Below are 24,313 nucleotides of genomic sequence, written 5' to 3'. Positions count from 1 at the left end.
TGTTCGATTTGTTCATATATTACCATCCTAGATATCTGCGACTTACTCTTCACGACAGAGGATTAAAAATCCTAAATGAAATTTAGACACAAATCTGCTTTAACGACTTTTTTTGGTTTTGCCAAATTCGATATCAGAGTAAGTAGCTTCCATATAACCTATCAAAGCGTCCTGCATCCCGCGTCCTCGTCTCGCCTGTTCTCGTCCTGCCTTGGGTGCAATGGGCCGGCGCTTTCTTTCTTTCTTTCGACCAGGTCCAACCCCCAAATGATACTTGATTTTCAAAAAGCAGCAGCATTATTACGGTCGTTCGCCCCACGAGGTCATCCTACGCCTTAATGTTGCCAAATTATCAAAATAATCTTCCATTTGTCCTCCCATGTATTTCCTTTGCTCATTACAATTGAAACGCTCCAACAGCCTCTCAGCTTCCCACGAAATTATCTTCTTAGTTCGACGGTGGCTCATCGTCCTCTGGCTGATCGAAGAGGAAGTTTGCCGCAAGCTCCTCATTCTTATCGCAGGCAAAGTAGGCCTGGATGGCTTGGTCCCGGTCAAATCCAAGTCGGCATAACTGTAAGCTTTGTTAACAAGGGTATTCATCACTAGTACAGACGAAGGAATAATAGAGAAAGAATACTGACCCGCTCAATCGCATCACGCTCCTCTTCTGTAACAGAGATGGCCTGGGCACCGGGGGGCAGGGGAACGTCATCATCAGCATCCTCACCAAGGAGCTGCAGGAATTGGTCGGGGTTCGAAGCAATCAGCTGGGCAAGCTGAGGGTTGCCGGCACCGAGCTGTTGCAGAATAGGCTCAAGCATTTGGGGCTGCTGCTGAACTACTTGACGAAGCTGTTGGAACTGAGCATTGTGACGAAGGAAATCAAGGTTGCCCAGGTCGCCCTGTCCAGCGCCAGCGGCCGCGGGGGCATCGCCGCCGCCGCCACCTCTTCGCTGAGCAGCAAGATCAAACAGATTAACACCACCATCGTCATCAGTAGCAGGGGCAGCAGCTGCAGTTGCGGTGGCGGCCTGCTGTTGGCTCGCTCGTTGTTGCTGCTCTTGTTGGATGTTCTCGGGGATACCCTTGGAACTCATGTTAGTGAAAATGGCAACCAAGTAATAGCTTTACACGGTACCCACAGTTAGAAGATATTCAACAGCTCTGTCGGGGTTGTTAAAGGCGGCACGCATAGCCGCCTCGATTTGGGTTCTCTCGAAGCCCATGGCTTCCATGTTAGCGATAGCCTCGGCGCGCTCGGCACCCATGGCCAAGCCAGAAACACCGCCGGCCGGCGACTCGACGGAGCGGTTCGGAGTCGGTGTTGCTGGAGGGGGGGGTTGGCTAGAAGTCTGAGAGGGAGCAGGGGGCACAGCAGGTGTGCTAGGAACTCGTTGCGCAGGAGTAGCTGGCGGTGCTGCGGCGGCGGCAGAGGGTGCGGCGGCGGCGGGCCTGGGCTATTGTGGCAAAAGTTAGACCGTGAAAAGAGCTATCATGGTATTCCGATATCAGGCTATACCTTGTTCACCATACAGACAACAAACCCCTTCTCCTCAATATTGTATGACTGAACGGTATCGTCATCCTTCAAGATTTTGCCTGTATCAGGTCAGAACCAGCGCAGCGCAACAGTGCGAAGGCAGGGTATATCAAACCTGAGTAGATGAGTTTCTGGCTCTTGGGGTCCCAGCCCTTCTCGGCCGCGATCTTCTCCTTGACGGCGGAGATCTGATAGAGAGCACCGTGGTTAGTAGTCGACTCCAACAAGGGCGATAAGCGACGATAATACGGGTAGCTTTCGCAGGTATGGATGACAAAAGACGTACTTGGTCTGTGGGCTCTACATCGAGGACGAATTTTTGTTGCTTGAGATCCTGGAGGAAAGATGAATGTTAGCCACAATGGATGAACGAAACTATCGACTGGAGGGAAAATGGAGATATCGTAGCCATGCTGAAGCTCGTATGATGCTCCGCGCAGGCCGGGCTATTGCTGGCGACATACTCGAAATGTGACCTTCATGATGGGCAGATGTGTCTGGCAGCGATGTGGCTGCGTCGGATGGGAGGGGAGAAAAAGGTCGAGCGGGATGCCTCGCTGTTGTCGTCGCAGGCGGGCAGCAGATACGAATGCGCAAGGGTCGGCTAGAGAGAGAAAAGCTATCGATGGAGATGGATAGAGGAGTGCGCCGCTGGAGGGCAGAGGCGACAGGCGGGATCGTATGTCGAGGCAGATTTGGAAGAGGTGGAAGTTATTCAGGCTGCGGCCCTGGGCTTTGCAGAGGGTGGGGTCAAGCGAGAGAAGCGTGCGGCAGTCTTAGTGGTGGGGAGAGCGGCAAAAGCGCTGAAGGACTCCACTGGGGACTACTAAGCTGCTGGCTGCTTGTCTGCGGTGGCTTTTGGGGCACATGCATTGCATGCAGCTGTATGTGCTTGGCTGCTTTGTATGACCACGAGGGCCGATATCTGGCGTGAAAGCTGCTACGAGACAGGCAGAACTAAGATGGATGCTCTATGCCTTGACAGTGTTACATTACTAGTGGTAGCCGCTTGCCTGTCTTTATTCTTACCGTTGTCTTGCACTGTCGACAAGCCGGGCTACGAGTTTAGCCAGAGTACCATAGTAGTGAGACTTGATTCTCAGCCACATCAAGACAACGAAAATAAAAGCAGCAGCGCCAGAGTCGCAAAACTGCCACTCTACCTTGTGCATACCTACCTAGTACCTACTAACCTATATGTGTATGGAGTCCTCCAAGGCACCAGCCATCAAGGGCCGCGTAATTTCGCATCTAGAGTTTTCCCAACGCCCATGTAGATTTGCATGCCACTGCAGTCCAACATCACTGATGACATACGCCACGACTGCCTGCTGCCTGGTCAAGGTACATCGAGTCCGGTGCATCGCGATATGCGCAGCCAAGTACCCCAACGAGCCGAGACTTAATACTTGGCTCCCGAGCCTCGGATTAGCCCATGAGTGTATTCTAGCGCCACTTGCGCCTTCTTGTGTATTGGTAATGCTAGTCCTGCTACAGGCACAGGGAGGTACTCGAGAATTGGCTACTAAATAGTCACATAGAGTTGAAGCTTCCAATCACATGTCATTAGCCACAACGGATCGCCTATCACTTGGCATCCACTTCAACTACATCATAAACGCTAATACCAAGGTCAAATATGACGTTGCTTTTATTTGCTAAATATAGTCTGCCGACGAAGCGAAGTGAAGTCTAGAGGGATGTATACACATGCTATATGTGCATCCCTGAAGAAAGAGAAGGTATAATGGCAAGATCAATGAAAATGAAAAGGGCATCCAACGCCACGCTCATCTAATACTTTGGCCAACAACAAAATGGTATCAACGCCATGTTTCCATCCATATCCTTTCTAACGTATATTTTCCATTTGTTCCGGTGTTCTGGCGTCCCCCATGAAGTCGATAAAAATGGTTCGGGTTCGTTAAAAGATAAAGGAGGGAATAATAAATAAGAGAAAAGAAAAAAAAATTCAGATACGTTAAGTCGTTAAAGGTCCCCTTCTATAGCCCAATCATAGTTCCCTGCGCAGCCATTCAGGCGCAGGAGGTGCCATGTCCATGTCACCTGCAGCCTGTTCGCTGAGATCCAGCTCAGACCGGTACATTCTCAGCGACCTGGAATCATAGCCGTCGTGCCTGTTCAGGTTAGGAGGCGCGATCGGCAAGCTGTCGCTTCGCATGCGGTTGAGGGATAGGCTGCTCGACTGGCGGACAAGGACTCGTGCCGCATCTGGCGCCGCCATGACGATAGTGCCAGGCGTTGCAAAGGGATGCGGGTCAGGAGAGTCGGATCGGAATAGAGGATGGATATGAGCTTCGCTGCTGTTTGCGCCCGGCAGATCACGAAGCTCCCGTTTGATAGACACGGGGCTGTAGCTTCGGCTTCGACGGCGGGTTTGAATACGAGGCGGTTCAAGTTCGACAAAGGACTGCGGCGATGGACTCCGGCTGGCCACAGGGCTGGCAGGAATGGTTTCGAGTCCGCGAGGCTTGCTTTGCGTAGGTGTTGAAATTTCCATAACAGCCTCTCGGTTGTGTACGTCTACCGTTGAGGTATCCCAGGAATCAAAAGCGTCGTCACCCATGGTACTTCGGTTGGCGGTCGAATCCACCGACATGGAGCGGCTCCTCTCCTTTGAAGAGCGCATCTTTGACTTGCTCGAAACGGAGCGAATTGAATGTGATACATAAGTCACGGACGATGCGACAGTCTCAGCCATTGACTTGCGGTCAGCCGAATTGGAGCGACTTCGATTGCCCTGAGATTCCAGCTGTGCAGTGGGATTCGTCTCATCCGTGATAGGCATTGTCTGGCTATATCTGATGGTCTTGAGGTTAACCTTGCGCGATCGTCCGTTCTCTACGTCTTTGCTACCGTCTGCAGAAGTGAAAAAGAACTGGTGAATAGTATATAGGATTTGACTAGCAATGGCCAGCGCAAGTGTGATGGAAGATCCGACAAGAAGGTGTTGATTGTCTCCTCCATCGGCCTGGGCCAAGTACACCAGTGCAACGATTGAGGTCACTGTCGCAATGACACAAGCCGAGATCTTGAGACCATAGAGGATGTTCCGTAGCGGCTTGGATCGCCCTGGAAATGCAGATAGAATATCGGCCGCGATAAGCCATGCCAGGAGGGCCAGAATTGCGGCTTCGAATGCCGCAGCGACACTTGATGTTATTCTGCCGGGTGATGACTGAGGAACGCTTACACTGATGGCAATCTGTGTGCACAGCGTGGCCGTCGTGGTGACAAACGTGAGCGCTCCCAGCGCAATAGAAATGATTCGAGGCATTGTTGGCCAAAATGAGCGTGGCCAGCCCAAGAGGGGAAACCGGAAGAAGAAAGGATTGTTGTTTGGAAGAATTCCAAGCGGTATGAGAGAGAGGACTGAAACACAGAGGCTTGCGCCAAGCGGGTAGCCGATTGGCTATTCAGAGAGTGACAATGCGGGCGCGCACAGATCGTCAACCGCCAGCTCGACCAGGAAGATAAAAATAAAAAAAGCAAAGCCCAACGATGGCAATGGACAAGAGCCAACAAAAAAATTCTCGAGGTGTTGGTGCGATCGATGTGATGCTGCAGCTCGTTCTCTAGTGCCCTTCTTTAGATCCGGCAGATGGTGGGAATCCGGGGCTTGTGATTTTTTGTGATAAGTGATAGCTGAGACAGGCGACAGTAGCCACGGCAAACGAAGGTCGGCAGGAAGCCAGGTAATGCTCTCATCGATTCGATTGAGCAAGCAAAAGGAGTGTTACAGCGGCTTTGGAGCAGGCATTCCGGATGGGGAGGTAGAAAGAGAGAAGCACCACAGGAGGGTGGATAGCCTGGAGAAGTGAAAAAGAAGAAAAAGAGCGAGAGGAAAAAAGGAACAAGACCGGTCCAGGATGAGGGGGAAGAGCTACACTAAAAGCTCGCAGAACCTCATCCTCTCGGGGAATACGCGTTCGGGGCCTGGCATAGGCCTTACTAAAAACGACTTGCGCGGAAGGGCATCCGGGCGTGCGTAAAGCAGGTACACCACGGTATACAGTAGGTGAGATTTTTTTTGATTTTTTTTTTCTCCTTCGTTCTTCTGCTGCAGAGGTGGATGCAGGGACAGGGGACGGGACATCTTGGGAAGGGCAACCTTGCATCGTGACAGGGGTATGTCAAACTTTGGCTCTCAGCCCAACCGGAGGGGGCCCTTGTTGTTTTGGCTGTTTTACATAAACAAGAAGAGAATAGACGGCGGAGCAGCCGGGAAAAGAATTTGCCTAGGCAGAGCACAAACGGAGCCGTCTCCTTGTTGTTTGCTTGGTGTTTATTACACGTTATTCTTTTTTGGTCATGCTGTAGCTTTTGAGCAGCGGCTGATGAACTGTTTTGAGCATTGAGCCCTTTAGATGCAAAGTATATTATATTGACAGTTCCAATAGATGGAAAACATGCTTTCCGCCGTTGCTTATAGAGCGAGCGTCAGCCGTTCCTGGCCGAGATGGCTGCATAATATAAAGCAGACGCAACGAGCAACAGCTTTTGAACGAGGCATGACCTGACAGGGCAGGCAAAGTTAAACTTAATCGCATGAACCCTCGCAACCACCACCTTTTTCCAAGTCCTTGCATGTACTTTGTATATACGAGAACATATTCATCACGAGACTTGACGTCAATGTTGTACATGGTTTGAAGTAAATAGAAGCGATTGAGACAACAAAACACAGCAACAGAGGCGAGTAAGTGGGAGGATGTGAAGGGCAGAAGCCATCCGTCTGAGGGCCAGGGTACGAAACCCCTGGGCGCAGGCACAAGTAGACCCTCTCCTGTGTGCGGTGAAAGGGTACCTGCGCGCAAAGTACCGAGAGGTCCACGGCTCTGGGACAGCGGTTGCGTCCCATTTTAGCAACCCGGCGCCACGGAAACTCCTGGCATGTAACGAGGGCCGAGGGGAGGGGATCCATAAGCATATCGGGGCCAAGATGACAGGTACCTGTACGACGGCAGCAGCGCTGAAGAGTACGATGTCCGAGGTACTGCTCCATAATTGCACACACTGTCTCGTTTTGCCGGGCTCCTCTTCTTCCCACTTGGCTCTTCGCCCGGTTGCTTCTTCATTCTCTCCTAGGGCTTGGTTGATTCCCTGAAAAATCCCTGTTAGTTCCTCGCGTAAAAGCTTTTCTTAATTTTTTTGTCCTTTTGAGCAGGGCAATCGTCGCCCGTCGGATTACATCTGGGAATAAACCTAGGGCGGAACCTGGATATGCAAGCATAAAAGCCTCCGACGCCTGTACGAATCGGAAGCCCTAACCTGCATTGCCCATCTGCTCTGGGCAGCAAGGGCAGAACTTGGCAAAATTGATAATTCAGCCAAACGCCCATTGCCAGGGCAAAGTCCCCTACACGCCCCATATTTCCGTTGCTGTCCCGTGAATGAATCATGTCCATGTACTTTGTCCCATGCTCGCCATCTTACGTGTCATCAGCTCCCCATCTCAGATTTGTCCCCGTGGTTAAACCGTGGCAAGTGGAAACAAAATCCAGCCGTTGCCGGGCTGGCCTGCCCCCTGAAAAAAACACCACGTTTTGGAAGGGCGAAGAAGATGGAAGCAGAGAAAATTATTGAAAGACAAAACAAAACAAAGCAGCTTTCGTTTCAATATTTCGATAATTCTGATCCTATTTCATTTCCCGCAATAGTCTCCAGTCCCTCCCCAGACTAAGACGCGAAACAATTGCGCGCCGTCATGTAAACAAATTGGCCGTGGCAGCTTTTTCTTCCTGTTCCAAGGCACAGTAGCTCCAAACTCTGCCGGCGCCTCGGTGGAGAGCTGATTCCCCCTTTTGGCTCGCTCTTGGCCCGTTTCTGTGCCTGGGCGCTCAAAAGAACATTGCAAACCTCATAATGACGGCGAGCGCGGGCTCAGGCATGGGCCCGGCAGTCTCACATTGCGAACCATCTGGAGTGCGGGACGGGGTGCTGTCGACTCATCCCCAGAATGAATCTCGTTTGGACCTGCTCAGCCACGTGTGGGAGTGGCTGCGACACGGCGTGTTGAAGAATGTTTCTCGCTTCTGCAGGCGAGGCGAAGCCCATCGGTACCTGCATTCGATACGATGCTTCTTACTCGTGCACAGCCATATCAGCAAGGCCATACCGCTACTCGTGTGCATGCATGCAATCTCTCTCGTGGGTGTATGTACGTGTATGTACATACATACGGAGTACTGTTGCATGCATTGAATTAGATGCTATTGGTAAGCTTGAAAGGGGAGCCCGCAGTGCGCACCTTAGGCAGCCTAGAAACACCAATCTCTACTAGCAACGGTTCTCACATTGCTTGCTGTGTCGGCACTTGCACGTGCTTGCACATGCAGATACTATTTCAACAATCCAATCAGCACTTACAAAGCACAGTAGCACTCAAGCAACCGTCGCGTGCTGCCTACAGCCGATTCCCGTCAGCAACATCGGCACTTTACACTTATACGAAGCAAATGCTCCGTACTGCACACACAGGAATACTGCCGCTTCAGGCAAGGGGCCTATGTTACTGCATGTGCCTGGGGGCCTAGGACTTGTCTGCCAAGTGGAGCGGCGCAGGCCCGTGGCTTGGGCCCCTTGCAGCTCAGCTTACTTGTGCCAGCAGCCGCACAGACAGCGCAAACAAGATTGGAGGGCCCAGGAACTTACCGTCACCCTAGCCAGCTGAGCAGGCAGTTAGCTCTGTGAGTGTGCGTAATAAGGTCGTGACGTATATGAGTACTTTATGCATTGCTAGCAGCAGGAGTATAATCTTGCACGATCTCGTAAAAGCTGATGATGCCGAGTAGGTACATGCTAAAGGTTGCTTTCGATATATGGCGTCCCTACCGCTGACAGCTATTTTTAACATTGCATGCAGTTTGCTCATAGCTTGTGACGTAAGCACGTGTGGATGGCCTCCCGCGGTGAGATCGACATTCCAGCGCCTGGTGTAACCGGTCAACGACAAGCGGCTGCAGAAGTGCATGCAGACCGCCAATTGGCGCGGGGAGGGTTGATGAACAAAGATGGCGTTGACGCCTATGGCTTGCTTAACCTCTAGAATCTCGGGAAGAAGCTTAAATCTCGATCTGCTCTCTTGGTAAGTAGAGTCTACGGACAGAGTTATTGAACCAATATCACGGCAGCATGGCCCAGCAGCCCATTCAGCATAGGAGGCGTGTTGCCAAAAGAGACGCCAAGAGTACAACCACAATAGCACGATGCCAATGCGCTTGCAATCATGGAAACTGCAATGCCAGTTGCTTAAACGGCCCGACATCAGCATTCAGCCGATGAGTTTGGACCACCACGGGGTCTATCTCCTTCTTCTGCCCGGATTCCTGAAGCTCTCACCCTTTCTACATTCGAAGTAGTCCTTTCTGTTTCTTGGGAGCATACCAATAACAGAGCTTGTGCGTGCTTCAAACAATGTCACATGCAGCTGCAGCCCATTTCTGAGCACGGTGCTCTCCGCCGCTCTCGCGATCTTGACTTGTTTAGGCTTTCAACTAGTATCGAGATTTAGATCGTGCATAAGGTTTCAAATAGTCATCAAAGGGTGCAGCTGTCAATGTTCTTATTGCAGATGTCTTCTTCAAGAAGACGAGCATATAAAGCGTATGACAATACTAGCCACTTACCATCTTGAGGCCACAAGACCCAGGCACGTTCAACAGCAATTGCCAAGTACAATTTCCAATATACATTGTCATGCGTAAAAAGTACATGTATGTAACTTTTCCACTTCCACAAGATGTTGGTCCAATACTTGAATCAAACTCCGATGCCCTGCATGCAGCATGCACGAAATCTACATGTCCGGCTCTCCATGTTTCACATAGACAAATGATCGTCATTACGCTCAAGTTAAGTCTCGCATAAAAATCACCTCTTCTAGAGATATACAAATAACTTTCCATATAAATGAAACTGTACGGAATTATACAGTCCGCCCTTTTTTTGTCCTGGTAATCTTGAGAAGTCTCCTTTTCTTTTACCCTCGGACTTTGGAGATCCAGAACCAAAAAATATGAAAGATTACAAGGAGATTTGGTTCAGGATTGTTCTGGCACCAGATTGTTTGCTCGCCTAACCGGATGCTCGTCGATATTACCCAAAGAGTGATCAGCATCAGCCATCTGCGCTCTCCCTGCATCATTTCAAGGTCATCCCGTCGCTCCGTGCCATGGTCCTACCAAAGCGTCGGATCTCGCGTCGATCAGGGTGTCGTTTGGAAGTGCTCTCAAATACAGATGCTTATCTTCCATACATCTGGGGCATCAAGGGCCAACCACAGTACCCTTGGGACCGGCAGTAATTGCACAGATGCTCAAAGCTCGGATCAACAGCGCGCACCGTCCTCACCGTTATCCTTGAGTTCTGTGGCGGTGTTTTTACGATTTGCATTATCAGTATTCTGTGCGCGGGTCCGCCAATTTTGACCACTCTTTGGCCCATCGTAAGAATTCCTCTTTTGATGCCTTGTCATCTTTAGAATCTGCAGCCTTCTCAAGGGCAATTTCCGATAGTAAGCTGAACATGTCGCCCCTCCCATTGGAAGCGGCAGTAAACAGGTGCCTTTCTGCAGCATCCTTGTCGCTTACGCGAAGTAATTTGCCAAGCTCGACATCCGCCTCAACAAAACCGATGCCGGATAGTGACTCAAGTAATACTCGAGCTTCTTCATGCTTGTTCGTTTTGACCAATGATTTGCCCATGCATAGTTGACAGTTATGCTTCCATTCGAAGTCTGGGGTCCCCACCTGCAGTGCCCGTCGCAACGCTCTGATTGCAGCTTCGTAGTTCCCCTGTTCGTACTGGAGTTCGCCCTCCACAGTAAGAGCATCAGCGTCTCTTGCTGTCGAGACGAGTTGCTTGAATCGCGCCTCTACCTTTCGCAGTTGGGGGACGCGTCCGTAGGCACCAGATCGCACAAGATGCCTCGCAAGCGACAAAATAGAGGGCCGATAACCAGCGTCAGAGGCCGATGCCCAAAGCGCGGTTGAAAATGCGTCTACGCTCCGAGGACCACGAATTTGCCGCATGATGCAAGCGGCTTCGTGGATTACCTCAACAGAGAAGCCGTCCTCTTCAAATGGTATTAGTACTCAGTGACGCAAAAAGAATAAATTAGAGTCAACATGATACGTACTGCCTGTCAATGCTACGGACCATGGATCTGAGCCCCGACTTATTGCGTCGTGAAATTTTCTGACGCAATCATAATATTCAGTAGGGGGGACTCGATTGAAGGCCTCTCTGTTTCTCTCGATAACGGTTGCAAAAGAAGACATGGGGATCTCAGACAGGTTAAACACTTCAAGGGGTGACGGGCCGACTCTCTTCATCTTTGGTACTGCATAATGTCGAACTTGGCTATGGCTGCCAACTGTCGAAGCTTGCGGCCTAATCGGATATGCTGCGGAGGCGACTCTCAATGACCGTGCTGAAGCCATTAGAGGCCGTAGAGCCTTGCAACAGCTGCAAGCAGACATTATCTCCAGAAAAGGGGTTGGAAGAAGAAGCGTATCTCTTGTGAAGTGCCAATCCAGAGAGTCGCATGAAGAAAACAGACTGGGAGTTTAGTATCGCTAGTTGGAGTGAACAATTCACTGCTCTCAATAAGCGTCGCAGAAGCTAGTGATATCAATTGACAAAAAATTGAAAAATATACGAAATCCAATGTCTCGTTGGCTCGCAAGTTTCACAAGTGCATCATCTCCGTTGGACGTTCATGAAATCATACAATGATACATATGTAGTCTGGTTGGGACGGCAGTTGAAAGCTTGCTCTGTATTCGTTTAAGCGGCCGGCCAATCAGGCGCGCTAGGAGTTCGGCGGCCATCTGCCCAAGGGCCCCGCCGAAATTTTTTTGAATCTCGAACCTCAAGCAAATCACAAATCGACTGCATCAGGGTGAGAAGAAGCATAAGAAAAGCGCGATTCGAAAAAGAAAGACCTATTTGAGAAGAGAGAAAGAGCGGCCTACCCCAATTGATAATCAGAATTTGAAGGATTTGGCGTGATTGGCAAAGCAATTCGCAGTATCCGACGTGTCGGACTAGACACCAAACTTAGTGAAATTTTTCACAGCCCCGAATCTCATCGCCAACATGCCCGTTCAAACCCGGAGAAGGGCGGCTATGCAAGAAGCACCCGTAGAAGGAGGTGCAGGCGCCAGAAAGAAGTCAAGTGCGAAATCAAGCCCCGCGCAGAAGCTGCCAGTGAGAGAGAAGGAAGAAGAAGTGCCTACGCCAACCAAGGGCACTCTCAAAGTTTTTGATGATGAGGATGAAGATGAGGTGAAGGCTCCTCTTGAGTCACAATCAAATCCAGCTGCTCAAACAGCGGAGGCGGCAGAGGACGAGCAGGAGGAGGAGGAGGAGGAGGAGGAGGATAGCGATGATGAAGCTCCGGAAGCTGTGTCTACGACCAAGGTGGCTGAAGAGATCAAAAAATCCGCCCAAGTTGCTCAACAGGCAGCTAAAGAGTATGTTTCCCTATTGCCAGTTTTTAGATCCCTTCTTTGTCTAATTATCCTACCAGACAAGCTGCTACACAAAAGCGCAAGCGTCAACTGCGTGATGAGCTTCTCAAGAAACAAGCCGAGGAGAGAAAGAAGGCAGATGAGGCCAAGGAAGAGGCATCCGCCATTAAGCCACAAACCAAAAAGTCTGAAGCCAGCAGCGGGAGGAAGCGAGTGCAGAAATCTGACATCCCAGCCGTTCTCCCCGCCGAGTTCCTGGAAGATTCTTCAAGCGAAGATGAGGACGAGGATGCCGCTGATGCCGCTTCAGGGCCGAAGAGGCGAAAGGTTTCCGGAGTCGAGAAGAGGCTCACACGCCTGGATTCTGGGCCCAAGGATGAAGTGGTCAACTCTACCGTGTACCGGGTGGCCAAGAAAACGGACGAAAGAATGGCGCCCAAGCTCAAGAAGCATACCAAGTCTTCCAAAGACTTGCTCTTGAAGCGAAACAGGCCTATTGCGAAATCTGGAACCGGATTTTTTAGAAAATGAAGTTTAGGGGCGGTGCTTCTTTGCCAGCTACGTGTGGCGATAACCGAAACATCACAACGTTCATGATTAATCAACTCTTCTTGCATACGCGGGACGTTTGCCTGGCAGCATACTACATGTCGACATATTCCATGTTAATAGGGCTCTAGGCTGCTATTAGAGGTTTTCAGATGCATCTCCGGAGTGCCACTTCGAAGAGCAGATGAGACTTAGCGTGTACCATCGATGCTCTTCTGTCGAATACATCAACGGCATCAAAAATTATTATGCAATTAATATAAAGTTGGGTATGTAGGAGTTTTTTTTAGGCAATATACTATGTTAAATAAATACGGAAAGACAGCGACAAAGGCAGACGAGAGCCACTCTTACAGGCTACCAAGCCATTGCTTCGCAAAAATGCTTTATGTAGCTGATGCATTCTTCAAATCTTCACGAAGAACATAAGTATAATGTACATCACCGTATTTCAAACAAAACTCTCCACTATCTCTCTCCTTGAGATAACTGTGTTTATGTATCTGCAATGCTAGAGCTCACAGCTAAAGGGTCTTCCTATTTGGTCAATGCTTATTTCTTATTTAAACAGGTGTAGCCCATTTAATATTGAGGTAGATTATTGCATACGTCACACTGAAATATACTGCGTAACATGACCTAATATATAGCATGCTATTGCTCCTTTTTCTTTCTCCTTTTTTAAGTTAAGTGAAAGAGTAGAATGCTCGAGAGTATTCCACTCGCAGATATAAGCTTTTTAGCACGTTCCCATTTCGAGGGTATTCACTGTCGATTGAGCAACCTGAAGCAAAGGAGCCTTCTTTGTGCCCGTAGATGGCTAGCTGCCTGCAAAGTCATTCGAACTAGTAGGTGGTAGTCAGTCGATGGCATATCCATAGAGTTTAGCTCTGCAGACGGCTCGAATTCTTGCTTATAAGCAAACCCTCTCCTTTCAACATACTATACCTCAGCTTTTAGACGGTAGTACGTTTAGTGGCTTGAGGTCATTTGAATCGGGCGGGACGCCAAACGGGTAACGGGTGTAGCGCGACTTGGAGTCAGTTAGAGATTCTTGAGACGGACCAGTCCGTGCCTCTTTACTTTGCTTCCCCCGCTGGCCGCGTTCGAACTGGGGGTTAGGGAAAATAATTGCGAGGGTAGCGCTCATCCTTGCTAAAAGAATGGTTGATTTCTATCATGGCGAGTCATGCTCAGACCAAATGACACATCACTCTACTGCCATGAGATGAAGTGGGGGATATGAAGTTTGATGGACAACCTAGTGTCTCTTGGCCGCAATACATGCTGCCCACGGCAGTTAGGAGAACCCACCGGACCGATATGCCGTCGGCCGTTGGAGGCGTTGAAGCCGATGTCATGGTAGAATTATCGCCGCTTGGGTCGGAAGTGCAGATTCACGCCAGAGGGCTTTACATACATTGCTGCCTAAACCCTGGCCGTCGGGAGTTTTGCAAACGCGCCTAGCGCTTCCTTTTGACCTATGTATCTTGTCCAAGAGCGCGGCGATGTGGTCTGGAACATGCATGCTGTCTGTCGCTTCGCAGACGCTGCTACCCTAGAACAAACCAATCCAAGTAAGGAGTACTACTCCGTAGACGGCTTGGACTATATCAAGCATCGTATAGATTTTGCTCAGCTTTGGCTCACGAGTCAATCATTGCGGCTCTAGTGCCTCGCTTAAGGCGCGACGGCGATTCATAGCCACCGCTATGGCAGACATATACGGCACGGACATGATGCTATAAACTGAAGGGGAGGCATTCTGCCTTGCGGTTTTCGGCAGCGGCGCGAAAACAAAGATTTGCTGCTGCAAACGAAAATAGGTATCATCGCGCAATGTAGTCGGCCAATATTCAACGGCACCATGGCTATGCTCGCAGAAGTTAGCCGAGCTGGTTCCTGCTCGTCGGAGTGCCAGGAAAGTTTCCAGCAGTGTTGCATCATGACGAATGCACCAGTACACATCAGGAGCTTAGTTCATCCGGAGACCATGCAAATCTCTGCATTATCGTAAAGCGTAGGCAGGTGCCTTGCAGAACATCGTTCGACAAATAATCCCTTGCTCAAGTCCCCTGGTCCAAGGGCAATGCGACCTTCTTGGCGGCCTCGCGCAATGTGATTCGCCAGGACGTGGCCAGGTCCTGAGCCATTGACTCGGCTTGTTTCTTCCATGTTCCGGTGCATCATCGTGATTGAAAGAGGAAAAAGTAAAGGGCAGAGAAGGAAGGGGTAGCAAGTAAACAAAGCCATGTGGCGAACTGCCGTGGACTAGCTAGCTAAATCATTTGGAAATGACGCCAGCCATTGCAATTCAGATTCATGTGTGGAATTGTCACAACTCCCCCGCAGCTGTGAGTTCTTTTCGTGACATGTTGCAACACAAATGCCGTCCCGTTATACCACAACCAGCAAGTAGTATCGGCATGACGGGGGTGCATTACTCGGGACAAAGGTGAGGCTAAAGGTGAAGGGTGGTAAAGACGTTCTCTGGCAACTGATACGTCGCGGAATTGCCCCCAAGCGCTTCACGCTATGTAGGAGAACCGAGCCGGCTTCCGCCTGCGACGCTGCTGCCAGGAATAGCAATAGCAGAGCTGCGTCTTGTAAATGGTCACCGTAGCCCCCAAGGCCGAGATGATGCATGCAGCTAAGACGGCGGAGATATATCGAAATGGTGTAGCTCAGCGAGCTCTAGGGACGCCACATAGCCAGGCGTAGATGCTATGCCACATTAAGCTGCATTCCAGATTCTTTTTGATTCTTAGTTTCTTTTGTGACGACTGCATGTGTATGCGCAAGTGCAGCACTACTGCAGCCTTTGTCCAGGATGAAGTAAGAAAAAAATGACCAGCGGCGCCGCACACCACGTTTGTTTCATTTGGGACATGTGGAATTGGAGACCCCAGCGGGTCCAGGCATATGGAATGGGTAGTGCTAGTAAGAATCTTGGTCCGCAGATTGTCCATTCTCTTCTGGTTTCTTCGTGCAGCCCGCCAAGTCAGCCGGGTCGATTCTTTGGAGCTGAGTGTGGAGGAGGAGTCAAGACGAGCCATACCGGGTTTTTGCCCAACCCTAGCCATCCCACTGCCATGGTACTGTTCTCGTAAATTGAGACTCGGAACGAACGCAGCAAGTGATGAGTACTGTAGCATCCCCAGCATACGAGGACACAGAATGCAACTCTGCTGGGACATCCGCGGCAAACCCCCAGGCGATGCATATTAGCTGCATGGACCAGTTTCATGAGCTCATGAGCGCCAAGGGAACTGCCAGGATGCTGCTAGTGCTCCGTCACAGTGTCTCTTTCTTCTCTCTCCTTTGGCTAAGCTAACCTGTTTGTGTTAATGAGCGAGAGTCTCTCTCAAAGTCTCAAAGACCGAGTCTTTAGGCATTTGCGATATAAGAGATATGCGAGCCCTGATAGTAGTAACAGCGTCAGAAGGGCTTTAGACTCAACAGGTATGTCGTTATCGTGCCATGACTCGGCGCCTTCCATGCAATTCGACCGGTTGAAATCGAGTCTCAACTAGCGAATCGGCGGACTACTCCGTAGCAGCCTTACCTAGACATAAGTGTGTGCGGGTAGGCCGAGTGAGAAAAAGACGCAGATAGTTCCAAGCGCAAGTACAGATTTGGACATGTGCGACATGCAGCGCCAAATCTCTCGATCCCACTGGCTCGATCTTTGTTCAATGTGAGTAGCACCGCAAGCAGGTTCGGCCGAAGACTGGGATCGGAAGGATTGAGGGCAAATGTACATGTATCCCCCGTCGTCGTCTGGCTAACAACAAATGGCTGGTCACCTGTGTGCTCCCGCGCGTCTGTGTGTCTGCTGCTTTAGCGCCTGGCGATATGAAAAAGCAACTGCGCCAGTGCCCTGTGCTACACATACTATTGTCTATGAAGGCAGAGCACCGTTGAATTGTAAGGCAAGCTCCCGTGCTATTGCCGCTACCAGGTCAATTGGCAGCTGGAGCAAGATCATGGCAGAGTTAATGTCATAGCTCACTGGGTTCGCACCGCGGGCCGTCTCTGTGGCTGCTCCGCAATAGTGAATCCTGAATCTGGAAAGGCGGTCGTCTCCAGGGCTATCTTATAAGCAACGACGAGTTGCCCGCTTCTCTTCGTGCATTCATAGGCCGACAGAGCTCGCCATATCCACAGTTCGCCACGCGAGGCTAAGATAGTTGGCTTGAGACGCAAGTTTGAAGCTACCAGCACTAACTCACATGCCGGAAGCCATCCGTGAGGCTTCGGGCGAGCCCACGCAGAGTACAAGTAAGCCTGGGATAATTTCTTCAGCCATTGCAGTCTCGGCATACGCGATAAATATTGGGTAAACAAAAAGCAAATGCCTTGGATAGTGCGGCACATAGTCGTACAGCTGAGATGCTTTTCTTGCTCGGTACAAGGCAGCCGGGGACTCTGTGACGTGCATTAAACGCTTCCAAACAAACTTGCCTTGGATTCTACTGGCGGAATCCTATTGGTGCTTGCATCATAATACTCTTCCCCCATCGTCTATGTACCCGTAATAAGAGCGCACTGGCTACGGAGCCCACCGGCAGGATGGGTACCGGTTCACTGATTTGTTTTCGCGCAGTGCTATTATCAGTGAGCCCCCCCATCATGGCGCACTTTACCACGAGGAACCTGCCCCATATTCGTGCATGCTTGGACAAAGTAGGCTACCTGGGCCATATTCAACTCGCCCTGTTTTTTGGCACACCTTTCGTGCCTCTTGAACTGTGTACTGTAGTCCTGCTTTGATGCTCTAATTTGTAAGTCCGAGTATGTCAAATTCTGCAAGCGAGGACACTCCACGCAGGAATCCCATCTCCATCCTGAATGTGGTCGGTGCTATTCCCATTAGGCGTCTGGAAATTAAAGCTTTAATAATGGGCGAGGCCAAGTGCTGTGCGGCGGCATGCTTGGAAATTATTAACACCACAAATCTTTGCAGAAGTGCATGAAATTAGCGTTGATGGCGGACGAAAAGGCTAGCACCAGCAGAAGATTAGCGTCAGGTCGGGCATGCCCTGATGAAATGTGCATTTGGGAATTGGGGACAAACGGCGCGCTCTCCCCACCACCATGCAGACCATATCCGGTTCGGGATACGGTGACAGGGGCTCGCATGAATATTCAGGCAGGGATTCCCAGCAGCGGAGGAGAAGCCAGGCACCCGGCGGCCAAGGCGAGTGGCATGGCCATGCGACGTCCGGGTCAGAGTCTAGGTCAGAATCTGAGGAGGGATGCCAGTTCTTTAGCATTTGTCGTCGTTGCATCAGCCAGTCTCCGCCATGCAGAGCAGGCAATCAGGCCATTCCATTCCATCCATCCATCCATCCATCACTCCCCCCACCTCTCCCCAATCGGCAGTCTTCTACGATTTGGCAAAGGTGTGATGGTATTATTAGCATGTCTGTCTGTGCCTTTGCCTGTCTGTGCTCGTGCCCACTTGTTAGCATGTCTGTGCTCTACAGTATGCCGGGGCCTGCTCTTACTCTGGATGTCTGGCTATTGGCCAAGGTTTGTCGAGTACTACATCGCACCTTGAATGATACGGCATCTGACAGTTTTCTCCTCCGTTGCTGTCGTGTGGAGGCCCAAGTACGTTTAATCTCGCTCGGACCGTGCTGGCCCAGGATCTGCAGCAACCCGGGCTCTGTAATAGCTGTAGGTATGCCGCTGAAAGGGTCTATGGAGCCCTGGAGGCATGAGTTGGCATTGAAGTAGATGGAAAAAGAAAAGAGGGAGAGGCAAGAGGCACCGCATATGTGCCCAGTGTGATGTATACCGTATGTTGTTGGTGAAGCAGCTGCATGCTGCTAACCAAATCATCGCCGTGGCTAAGATGTCGACCATCAACCAACAGAATACGGCGGTACCTGCTGGCTACTTCTGCACGCCATCGACCGCTACCAAGGTTCCTGGGCCCATCGCCATTTCTGGAAGAACCCTGGGCTAGGAGTGCAGCAGCAGCTCAACATCGCCGCTTGGCCGCCGATATCACACTGCACCAAGTACTCCGTGCAAATCCCACCTGCATGCGTGTAGTCTGTAGTGATATTATGTACTGTAGTATATGGTGGTCGGCCATTGTGACCAGGCCTGTAACGCAGGAACCAGCATCAGCTGCAGCAAGAGCCCGGGGTTGTAAGAGGATGAGCACGACTGCAGAGAGACTACCGGGTACCCAAGCTAAGAAAACTAGAAGGCAAATTGTCCAGCCCCCCTTTTCCCTGGTTCCTGATGGTACGCCGTCCATGTAGCCGCAAAGTACCTTTTTCTGCCGGCAGGCCTCAATCTCTTTTCTCTCGGATCTTCTTCACTTTTCCCTTTTCCCTTTTCCCTGGTTCCTGGTTCCCTCCTCACCTCCTCGCTCTTTTCTGTCTTTTCTTCTTCGCCGCGCTCGTCCATTCCTTCAGCCCGTCAGCGGCGCTGCCTCCAGAGACCGGTAGCTCGAGCTCTGTCTCGTCTCACCCCGTGCTATAATCGCCAGCGTCCCGATCTAGGCACCGCTATCTTTTGGGCTTGCAGCCATCAAGCATCATGCGCTCGCGGTCCCCGCTCTCTCCAGTCTAAGAGCCAGCCATTGTCGAACCAGGAGCTAGAAACGCATCTGCGTGCACTTACTTTTTTCCCTTTCCAATCCCACCTCATCCCATCACTGCTGCTAGTAGTGCTACTGCGACTGCGACTACTACTTTACTCTTTACCTGACGGAGCGCCTTTCTTTTTCTTTTTCCTTGTTTCCTTGTTTCCTCATCCTGCGCTGCGTCTGCCACACCTGCTCTGCATACAAACGCTCGCCTCTTCCCCACCTCGGTGCTTGTCGTTCCTTCAGGATCTCTTCTCTTTCTTACATTTTGCCTTTTCGCCGCGGCCTTCTTGAAACGCTACGCCCAACCTTACGTCGATCCAAAAACCCACTAGTCAAATGTTCAGCAACTTGCGCCGTTCTGCACGCACTGATTAAGATTAAAGAGGCACTTGCTGAAACACGCAAGAGCAGTCAAGCAAAAGCAGTCAAGCGCAGCTCTTAGACTTCGATTATTGATTCTAGCCTGTGACCCACCCCAGTGGCTCTCCAATGTTCAGCCGAAAACACAAGAACCAGCACTTCGACGGTGTCCGGAGGAAGAACTCAGACCTGTCACACGCTCTGGGGGATCTGGGCATCATCGCCAGTCCGCGGTCAACAAGATCGTCCAGCTCTCGGTTTAGGCCTGGGAGCAGTGCAACGACGGATGCTCCGTTCCATCTTGAGGGTACGCTTCTCATCTCTCACGCCGGCTTCATATACGCCCCCCCCTTATACAGTATATGCGTCGCGACTCATCCCCCTAACCCCCCTCTTTGCCTCTCCTCTTGCCTCCCCTTGTCGATGGCTGCTTATGCCATATGTATTATTTAACAGAGTCACTAACCGTAAACCCATCCAGGCCAATCTTTCAGCAATTCTCCAGCAGCACGCAGCACCGCCTCTCTGCAACGAGGGCGGTCTGTAAGCACTACCAGCACCGCTACATCCAGAAGAGTAGGGGGCATCGACAACAACGTCATGTCGAGCAACGCGGATCGAAGCCGCATGCGGCGGGACAGGACATTCGTTGGAAGCGAATGTGCGGTTTGCGAGGAGCCGCTGGAGCACACGCTACGTGGCGAGCGTATCCTGCAGTTCTCTTGCTCCCATGTCTCTCACGAAGCCTGCTTCTACGAGTTCATCCGTGAAATGGAGGCGCAATATTGCCCAGCCTGTGATGCTCCGCTGCATCTTGACTCCAGCCGAGGCGGCAATGTCCTGGACATCAGTTCGTCATCTAGACGCACAGAATCGCAGAATCATGCCGCTAATTCAGATGTAGACAAAATCAGCAACATGGTTCGTACTGCCGGCACTGAGTCAAGGGCTGATACTGTCACGCCAGCGCCCGCCTGGGAGAACCAGGCAGCGAGACCGCCTAGTGTTGACAGCGCCCAGAGGCGGCCCATGGTATCGAACTCAAGTATTGGAAAGGGAAGTCATCGCGATGGTAGAGACGCTAGCTCGGATCGATATGGATCTACAAGGCATACTCGCAACGACAGCACCGGCATGGCTTCATCCAATGGTTATCCAGAAACAGCACAGAGCGGCTCTCAGTGGCGCCACGAATATGATGTCCAGACAATGGAGACGACACCCAACAGCCCCCGTCCAGCAACGAGGAATCCTATTCCGCCCCCGATTGTTACCATTCGCTCCGAATTCCCCACGATCAACAGATCTCGCCAACAGCAGACGCTCACGTGCCTTGTTACGGTCGAAGTTCCGGACAACAATTGGCGACCAGACCCTGAGGATATCGGCTCGCCGGTGCAGTCGCAAATGGGTGTCAACCCAGGTATTACCGAAACTGCCCCCCCTCGCGCAGTATCGCCCTCTCCGACGCCGACATCAAACGCCACGCGCTTCTATCCTTATGAGTCCGCCGATGTTTTGGAGGAAATGACGGAGAATCTACGCAGCCGTGTTGATAACTGGCATGGCCTAGAGTTCAACCGGTTCGGACAATTGAGGCTCTGCGGCACGCTACGAGTTGGCAAGGACAAGGTGTCATGGCAAGAATTGGAATGCTACCTCTTCTCTGAGATGCTCATTTGTGTCAAGGAAAAGAAGCTCCCACCCCAGTGGGATGACAATGGCGCTCAACGAAAGCCAGCGACCCGCTGCACACTCAAGGGATCTATTTTGATAAAGAAACACCTCAACGACGTGACGGAGACCGGAGCTATCGATGAGAACGTCCTGACATTGAACCTGTCTGTGGCCGAACTACCCCAGTTCCATCTGAGATTTGACAATCGAAACCAACTCAAATTGTGGAACCAGGCTCTGCTAGACTTGCACGCCGTCGATTTCCCTCCTTCCCTTCGAAGCCCTGATTTGGATCGCGGCGAGATGTCTGAAACGGACGAGGATGGAGACTGGGGCCGAGCCGGCCAGCAGCGTGTTTCCTCCATCGCCTCTTCGTGGGGTCACAAGTCCGCAACGACAGCACAAACCGAGTATACCAACGTACCCACCAAGGCTCTTCGCCTTCCTAGCACTGTTCACGTCCCAATCGACGTTGTTGTAGTTGTCCCCATCTCTTCGTCGATGCAAGGTGTTAAGATCAACCTCGTCCGTGACGCCCTCAGATTCATGGTTAGCACACTCGGCGAAAGGGACCGTATGGGCCTTGTTACATTTGGCTCTGGCGGTGGCGGCGTGCCTCTTGTCGGTATGACCACAAAAGCATGGCCTGGCTGGTCTAATGTCTTGTCTTCAATCAAGCCCGTTGGACAGAAGAGTCATCGTGCCGACGTGGTTGAGGGCGCTAATGTCGCCATGGACCTTCTAATGCAGCGAAAACACAACAACCCCATTGCCACCATTTTGCTCATCAGCGATGCGTCGACATCTGACGCTGATTCCGTTGACTTCGTTGTCTCCAGAGCAGAAGCCGCAAAGTAAGTTCAATTATACCTCTGTGCACCCATTTCCAGGGCAGATTATCCTAACCAGAAACGCTATACAGGATCACTATTCACTCTTTTGGCCTGGGCATGACCCACAAGCCTGACACCATGATTGAACTCTCGACAAGAACCAAGGCATCTTATACATATGTTAAGGACTGGATGATGCTGCGAGAGTGCTTGGCTGGTTGCTTGGGTAGCATGCAGACCCTGTCCCACCAGAATGTCAAGCTCAAGCTCAAGCTTCCAGAGGGGTCACCTGCCAAGTTTCACAAGATTAGTGGCGCTCTGCAAATCACCAAGCGAGCAACAGGGCGAGATGCTGAGGCATCGCTTGGCGACCTTCGATTCGGTGACAAGCGTGACGTCTTGGTGCAGCTCGTCATCCTTCCCGATACATCTTCTCAGGAGCAGCTCCCTCCAGATCCTTGGGACAACATCGTCTCAGGTTTGGAGGCCCTAGGTGGCCCGATGGATAGCGATACCGAGAGGACTCTTTCGGTGGAAGAAGTTCCACTTATCCAAGCTGACCTCACCTGGGGCGATATTTTGAGAGACGGCACCACTGCTCCAATGCCCCGGCCGTCTCTGTTGGCCATTACTATGCTGCCAGCGAGCCATAGCCAGAAGAACCGATGGCAGAATGCGCCACCCATTCCTCCCCATCCCAGTGTGGTCCAGAGGCGGATGGAATTGCTCACTTCGGACATGCTCACGCGTGCACTGACTCTCGTCAGCCGAGGCCAACACGACCGTGCCCATACACTATTGAACGAGACCCGCTCTATCCTCAAGGGCCTTGGCAAGGGTGGCCTGCCTCCTGTGCCGGCTCCAAGTAAATCGCTACCCTCGACACCGCACCCAGGCCTCGATGGGTCTCCGGCATCCGGAACACCAGATCGGAAGCGCAGCCCATCTCCAACTTCGGCAACGTCATCCTCTGGGAATGGTTTGCCCGCTACACAGCTTGGCCCCCCTCCTCAGCTTGGACGGTCGCGGTCCGCAGATGGACTGGCGCTTGGCGTTGGCATCGATGCTACGACGGTTTCTGCCCTTGACGCTGAGCTGGAGAGCAGCCTGGAATGGATTAACCACCCTGCTGTATTCGGCCGCGATAGCCGCAAAGCGGTCCTCCAAGCTATCGGCGTCATAAGCTCCCAGCGCGCCTTTACTAACCGCAGCCCTATCGAGAGTCTATGGGCCGGCCGTATCAGCGGTATCAAACGTCTTGCAGAGCGCAGCCGAGAATGGCGCGAAGAGGGAGGTGGTGAGGGCGGAATTACAGAGGAGGCATGATTCAATCAACTATTTCTGGTCATGAACGAATGACAATCTCGTACGTTTCGTTTACCAGCATGGCCATGGCGTTTGGGGTTCTTTTTTGTCTGCTTTTTTTTCTTCCCCCTTTCACAAGTTCTACGACGACCCCATGGATTTTTCCTCCCCCTAAAGCCTTATTCGGACTTCCCTTCGAATATTTCGACGTATTCACGACATTTCCTTGCACAAGATATCGTATTTATCGACTTACTTGGTGGCATTACCATGAAGTATTAGAAATCTATGACGCTCCAATTCGCCTCGCAAAAGTATACCCCCTCAAGACATACTCTCTCTACTTGTTTGTGACGAGAGATGTTGATTTCGTGCTTGTTCTTTGCTAGTTTCTTTCTATATTCCCCCCTTTCTCTCTCCCCTTTGTTTTCTTATCTCAGCTCAGCTTTGTCATGCCAGATGATGGCGTTTGCGATTTGCCAGTTACCACGCTGAGCGATATCCTTTGGGAGAAAAATTTTTTCTGTGCATTGCCTGCTGCTGTCATCAGAAGCAACTCGATTTAGATTTTGTGTGTTTTTTTATTCTTCTTTTTTTCCCTTTTCTTTCTTCTATTTGGAACGATTTGGATGGAATAATGGGGGAGGGTATCAAGTCTTCGGGAACACTTGGCGGATAGCAAGTTGTGCATTACAAACGCGTTTTATGTATAACATACCTATTTCTATTTGCATGGTATCACGAGGAATCACTGGAATGGATGGAAGATGGATTCTATTCAAGATTTAAGATAGTTTTGTGCTTCTATGCTGAATCTATATCTGACAAGTTCGTTTTGCAATCGAACTAGATTGACTGTTAATTTGTTTCTGTTTCCACCAAACTATATGTGCTTGTTTATATATTTGTATGATTCTCTCTGATAGCAGCTCTACTTGTC

The 24,313-nt window shown here is 51.0% G+C and overlaps 6 protein-coding genes across 6 annotated transcripts; 2 read left to right on the top strand and 4 right to left on the bottom strand.

The window, feature by feature from the left end:
- Position 1: 1 nt before the first annotated feature.
- TrAFT101_001731 (uncharacterized protein) lies at positions 2–2,326 on the bottom strand. Its single transcript, XM_024902392.2, has 7 exons — positions 2,008–2,326; positions 1,830–1,877; positions 1,659–1,731; positions 1,523–1,602; positions 1,146–1,460; positions 645–1,088; positions 2–574 (listed from the first exon to the last, which is right to left on the bottom strand). Exons 1-7 carry the CDS (start codon positions 2,023–2,025, stop codon positions 449–451), a joined length of 1,104 nt encoding a protein of 367 aa, XP_024762853.1. The 5' UTR covers positions 2,026–2,326; the 3' UTR covers positions 2–448.
- A 766-nt stretch (positions 2,327–3,092) lies between these two features.
- On the bottom strand, positions 3,093–5,667 carry TrAFT101_001730 (uncharacterized protein). The gene has a single exon (XM_024899646.2). The coding sequence runs from the start codon at positions 4,839–4,841 to the stop codon at positions 3,558–3,560; it is 1,284 nt and encodes a 427-aa protein (XP_024762852.2). The 5' UTR covers positions 4,842–5,667; the 3' UTR covers positions 3,093–3,557.
- A 3,672-nt stretch (positions 5,668–9,339) lies between these two features.
- On the bottom strand, positions 9,340–11,286 carry TrAFT101_001729 (uncharacterized protein). Its single transcript, XM_024899615.2, has 2 exons — positions 10,704–11,286; positions 9,340–10,640 (listed from the first exon to the last, which is right to left on the bottom strand). The coding sequence occupies exons 1-2, from the start codon at positions 11,044–11,046 to the stop codon at positions 9,961–9,963; spliced, it is 1,023 nt and encodes a 340-aa protein (XP_024762851.2). The 5' UTR covers positions 11,047–11,286; the 3' UTR covers positions 9,340–9,960.
- Positions 11,287–11,455: 169 nt separating this feature from the next.
- TrAFT101_001728 (uncharacterized protein) lies at positions 11,456–13,031 on the top strand. The gene is made up of 2 exons (XM_024910547.2): positions 11,456–12,042; positions 12,099–13,031. Exons 1-2 carry the CDS (start codon positions 11,666–11,668, stop codon positions 12,568–12,570), a joined length of 849 nt encoding a protein of 282 aa, XP_024762850.2. The 5' UTR covers positions 11,456–11,665; the 3' UTR covers positions 12,571–13,031.
- TrAFT101_001727 (uncharacterized protein) lies at positions 12,960–14,967 on the bottom strand. Its single transcript, XM_066126400.1, has 2 exons — positions 13,532–14,967; positions 12,960–13,433 (listed from the first exon to the last, which is right to left on the bottom strand). The coding sequence occupies exon 1, from the start codon at positions 14,839–14,841 to the stop codon at positions 14,569–14,571; it is 273 nt and encodes a 90-aa protein (XP_065982501.1). The 5' UTR covers positions 14,842–14,967; the 3' UTR covers positions 12,960–13,433; positions 13,532–14,568.
- Positions 14,968–18,946: 3,979 nt separating this feature from the next.
- Positions 18,947–24,246, top strand: TrAFT101_001726 (uncharacterized protein). The gene is made up of 3 exons (XM_024906312.2): positions 18,947–19,865; positions 20,040–22,089; positions 22,158–24,246. Exons 1-3 carry the CDS (start codon positions 19,688–19,690, stop codon positions 23,392–23,394), a joined length of 3,465 nt encoding a protein of 1,154 aa, XP_024762848.2. The 5' UTR covers positions 18,947–19,687; the 3' UTR covers positions 23,395–24,246.
- Positions 24,247–24,313: the final 67 nt, after the last annotated feature.

This window comes from Trichoderma asperellum, chromosome 1 (assembly GCF_020647865.1).
Source record: "Trichoderma asperellum chromosome 1, complete sequence".
Taxonomy (NCBI): domain Eukaryota; kingdom Fungi; phylum Ascomycota; class Sordariomycetes; order Hypocreales; family Hypocreaceae; genus Trichoderma; species Trichoderma asperellum.
This window is presented reverse-complemented; position numbering and strand designations above follow the sequence as displayed.

Excerpts from the sequence above, each read along its gene's own strand:
- TrAFT101_001731 (XM_024902392.2), bottom strand. Across the intron at positions 1,732-1,829 it reads ATGTAGAGCCCACAGACCAA|ATCTCCGCCGTCAAGGAGAA; the intron begins GTACGTCTTTTG and ends GCTCTCTATCAG. Across the intron at positions 1,089-1,145 it reads CTGTTGAATATCTTCTAACT|GGTATCCCCGAGAACATCCA; the intron begins GTGGGTACCGTG and ends ATGAGTTCCAAG.
- TrAFT101_001730 (XM_024899646.2), bottom strand. The coding sequence starts at position 4,841 with ATGCCTCGAATCATTTCTATTGCGCTGGGAGCGCTCACGTTTGTCACC.
- TrAFT101_001729 (XM_024899615.2), bottom strand. The coding sequence starts at position 11,046 with ATGTCTGCTTGCAGCTGTTGCAAGGCTCTACGGCCTCTAATGGCTTCA. Across the intron at positions 10,641-10,703 it reads GTCCGTAGCATTGACAGGCA|AGGACGGCTTCTCTGTTGAG; the intron begins GTACGTATCATG and ends TACCATTTGAAG.
- TrAFT101_001728 (XM_024910547.2), top strand. The coding sequence starts at position 11,666 with ATGCCCGTTCAAACCCGGAGAAGGGCGGCTATGCAAGAAGCACCCGTA. Across the intron at positions 12,043-12,098 it reads GCTCAACAGGCAGCTAAAGA|ACAAGCTGCTACACAAAAGC; the intron begins GTATGTTTCCCT and ends TTATCCTACCAG.
- TrAFT101_001727 (XM_066126400.1), bottom strand. The coding sequence starts at position 14,841 with ATGGCTTTGTTTACTTGCTACCCCTTCCTTCTCTGCCCTTTACTTTTT.
- TrAFT101_001726 (XM_024906312.2), top strand. The coding sequence starts at position 19,688 with ATGTTCAGCCGAAAACACAAGAACCAGCACTTCGACGGTGTCCGGAGG. Across the intron at positions 19,866-20,039 it reads TGCTCCGTTCCATCTTGAGG|GCCAATCTTTCAGCAATTCT; the intron begins GTACGCTTCTCA and ends AAACCCATCCAG. Across the intron at positions 22,090-22,157 it reads TCCAGAGCAGAAGCCGCAAA|GATCACTATTCACTCTTTTG; the intron begins GTAAGTTCAATT and ends AACGCTATACAG.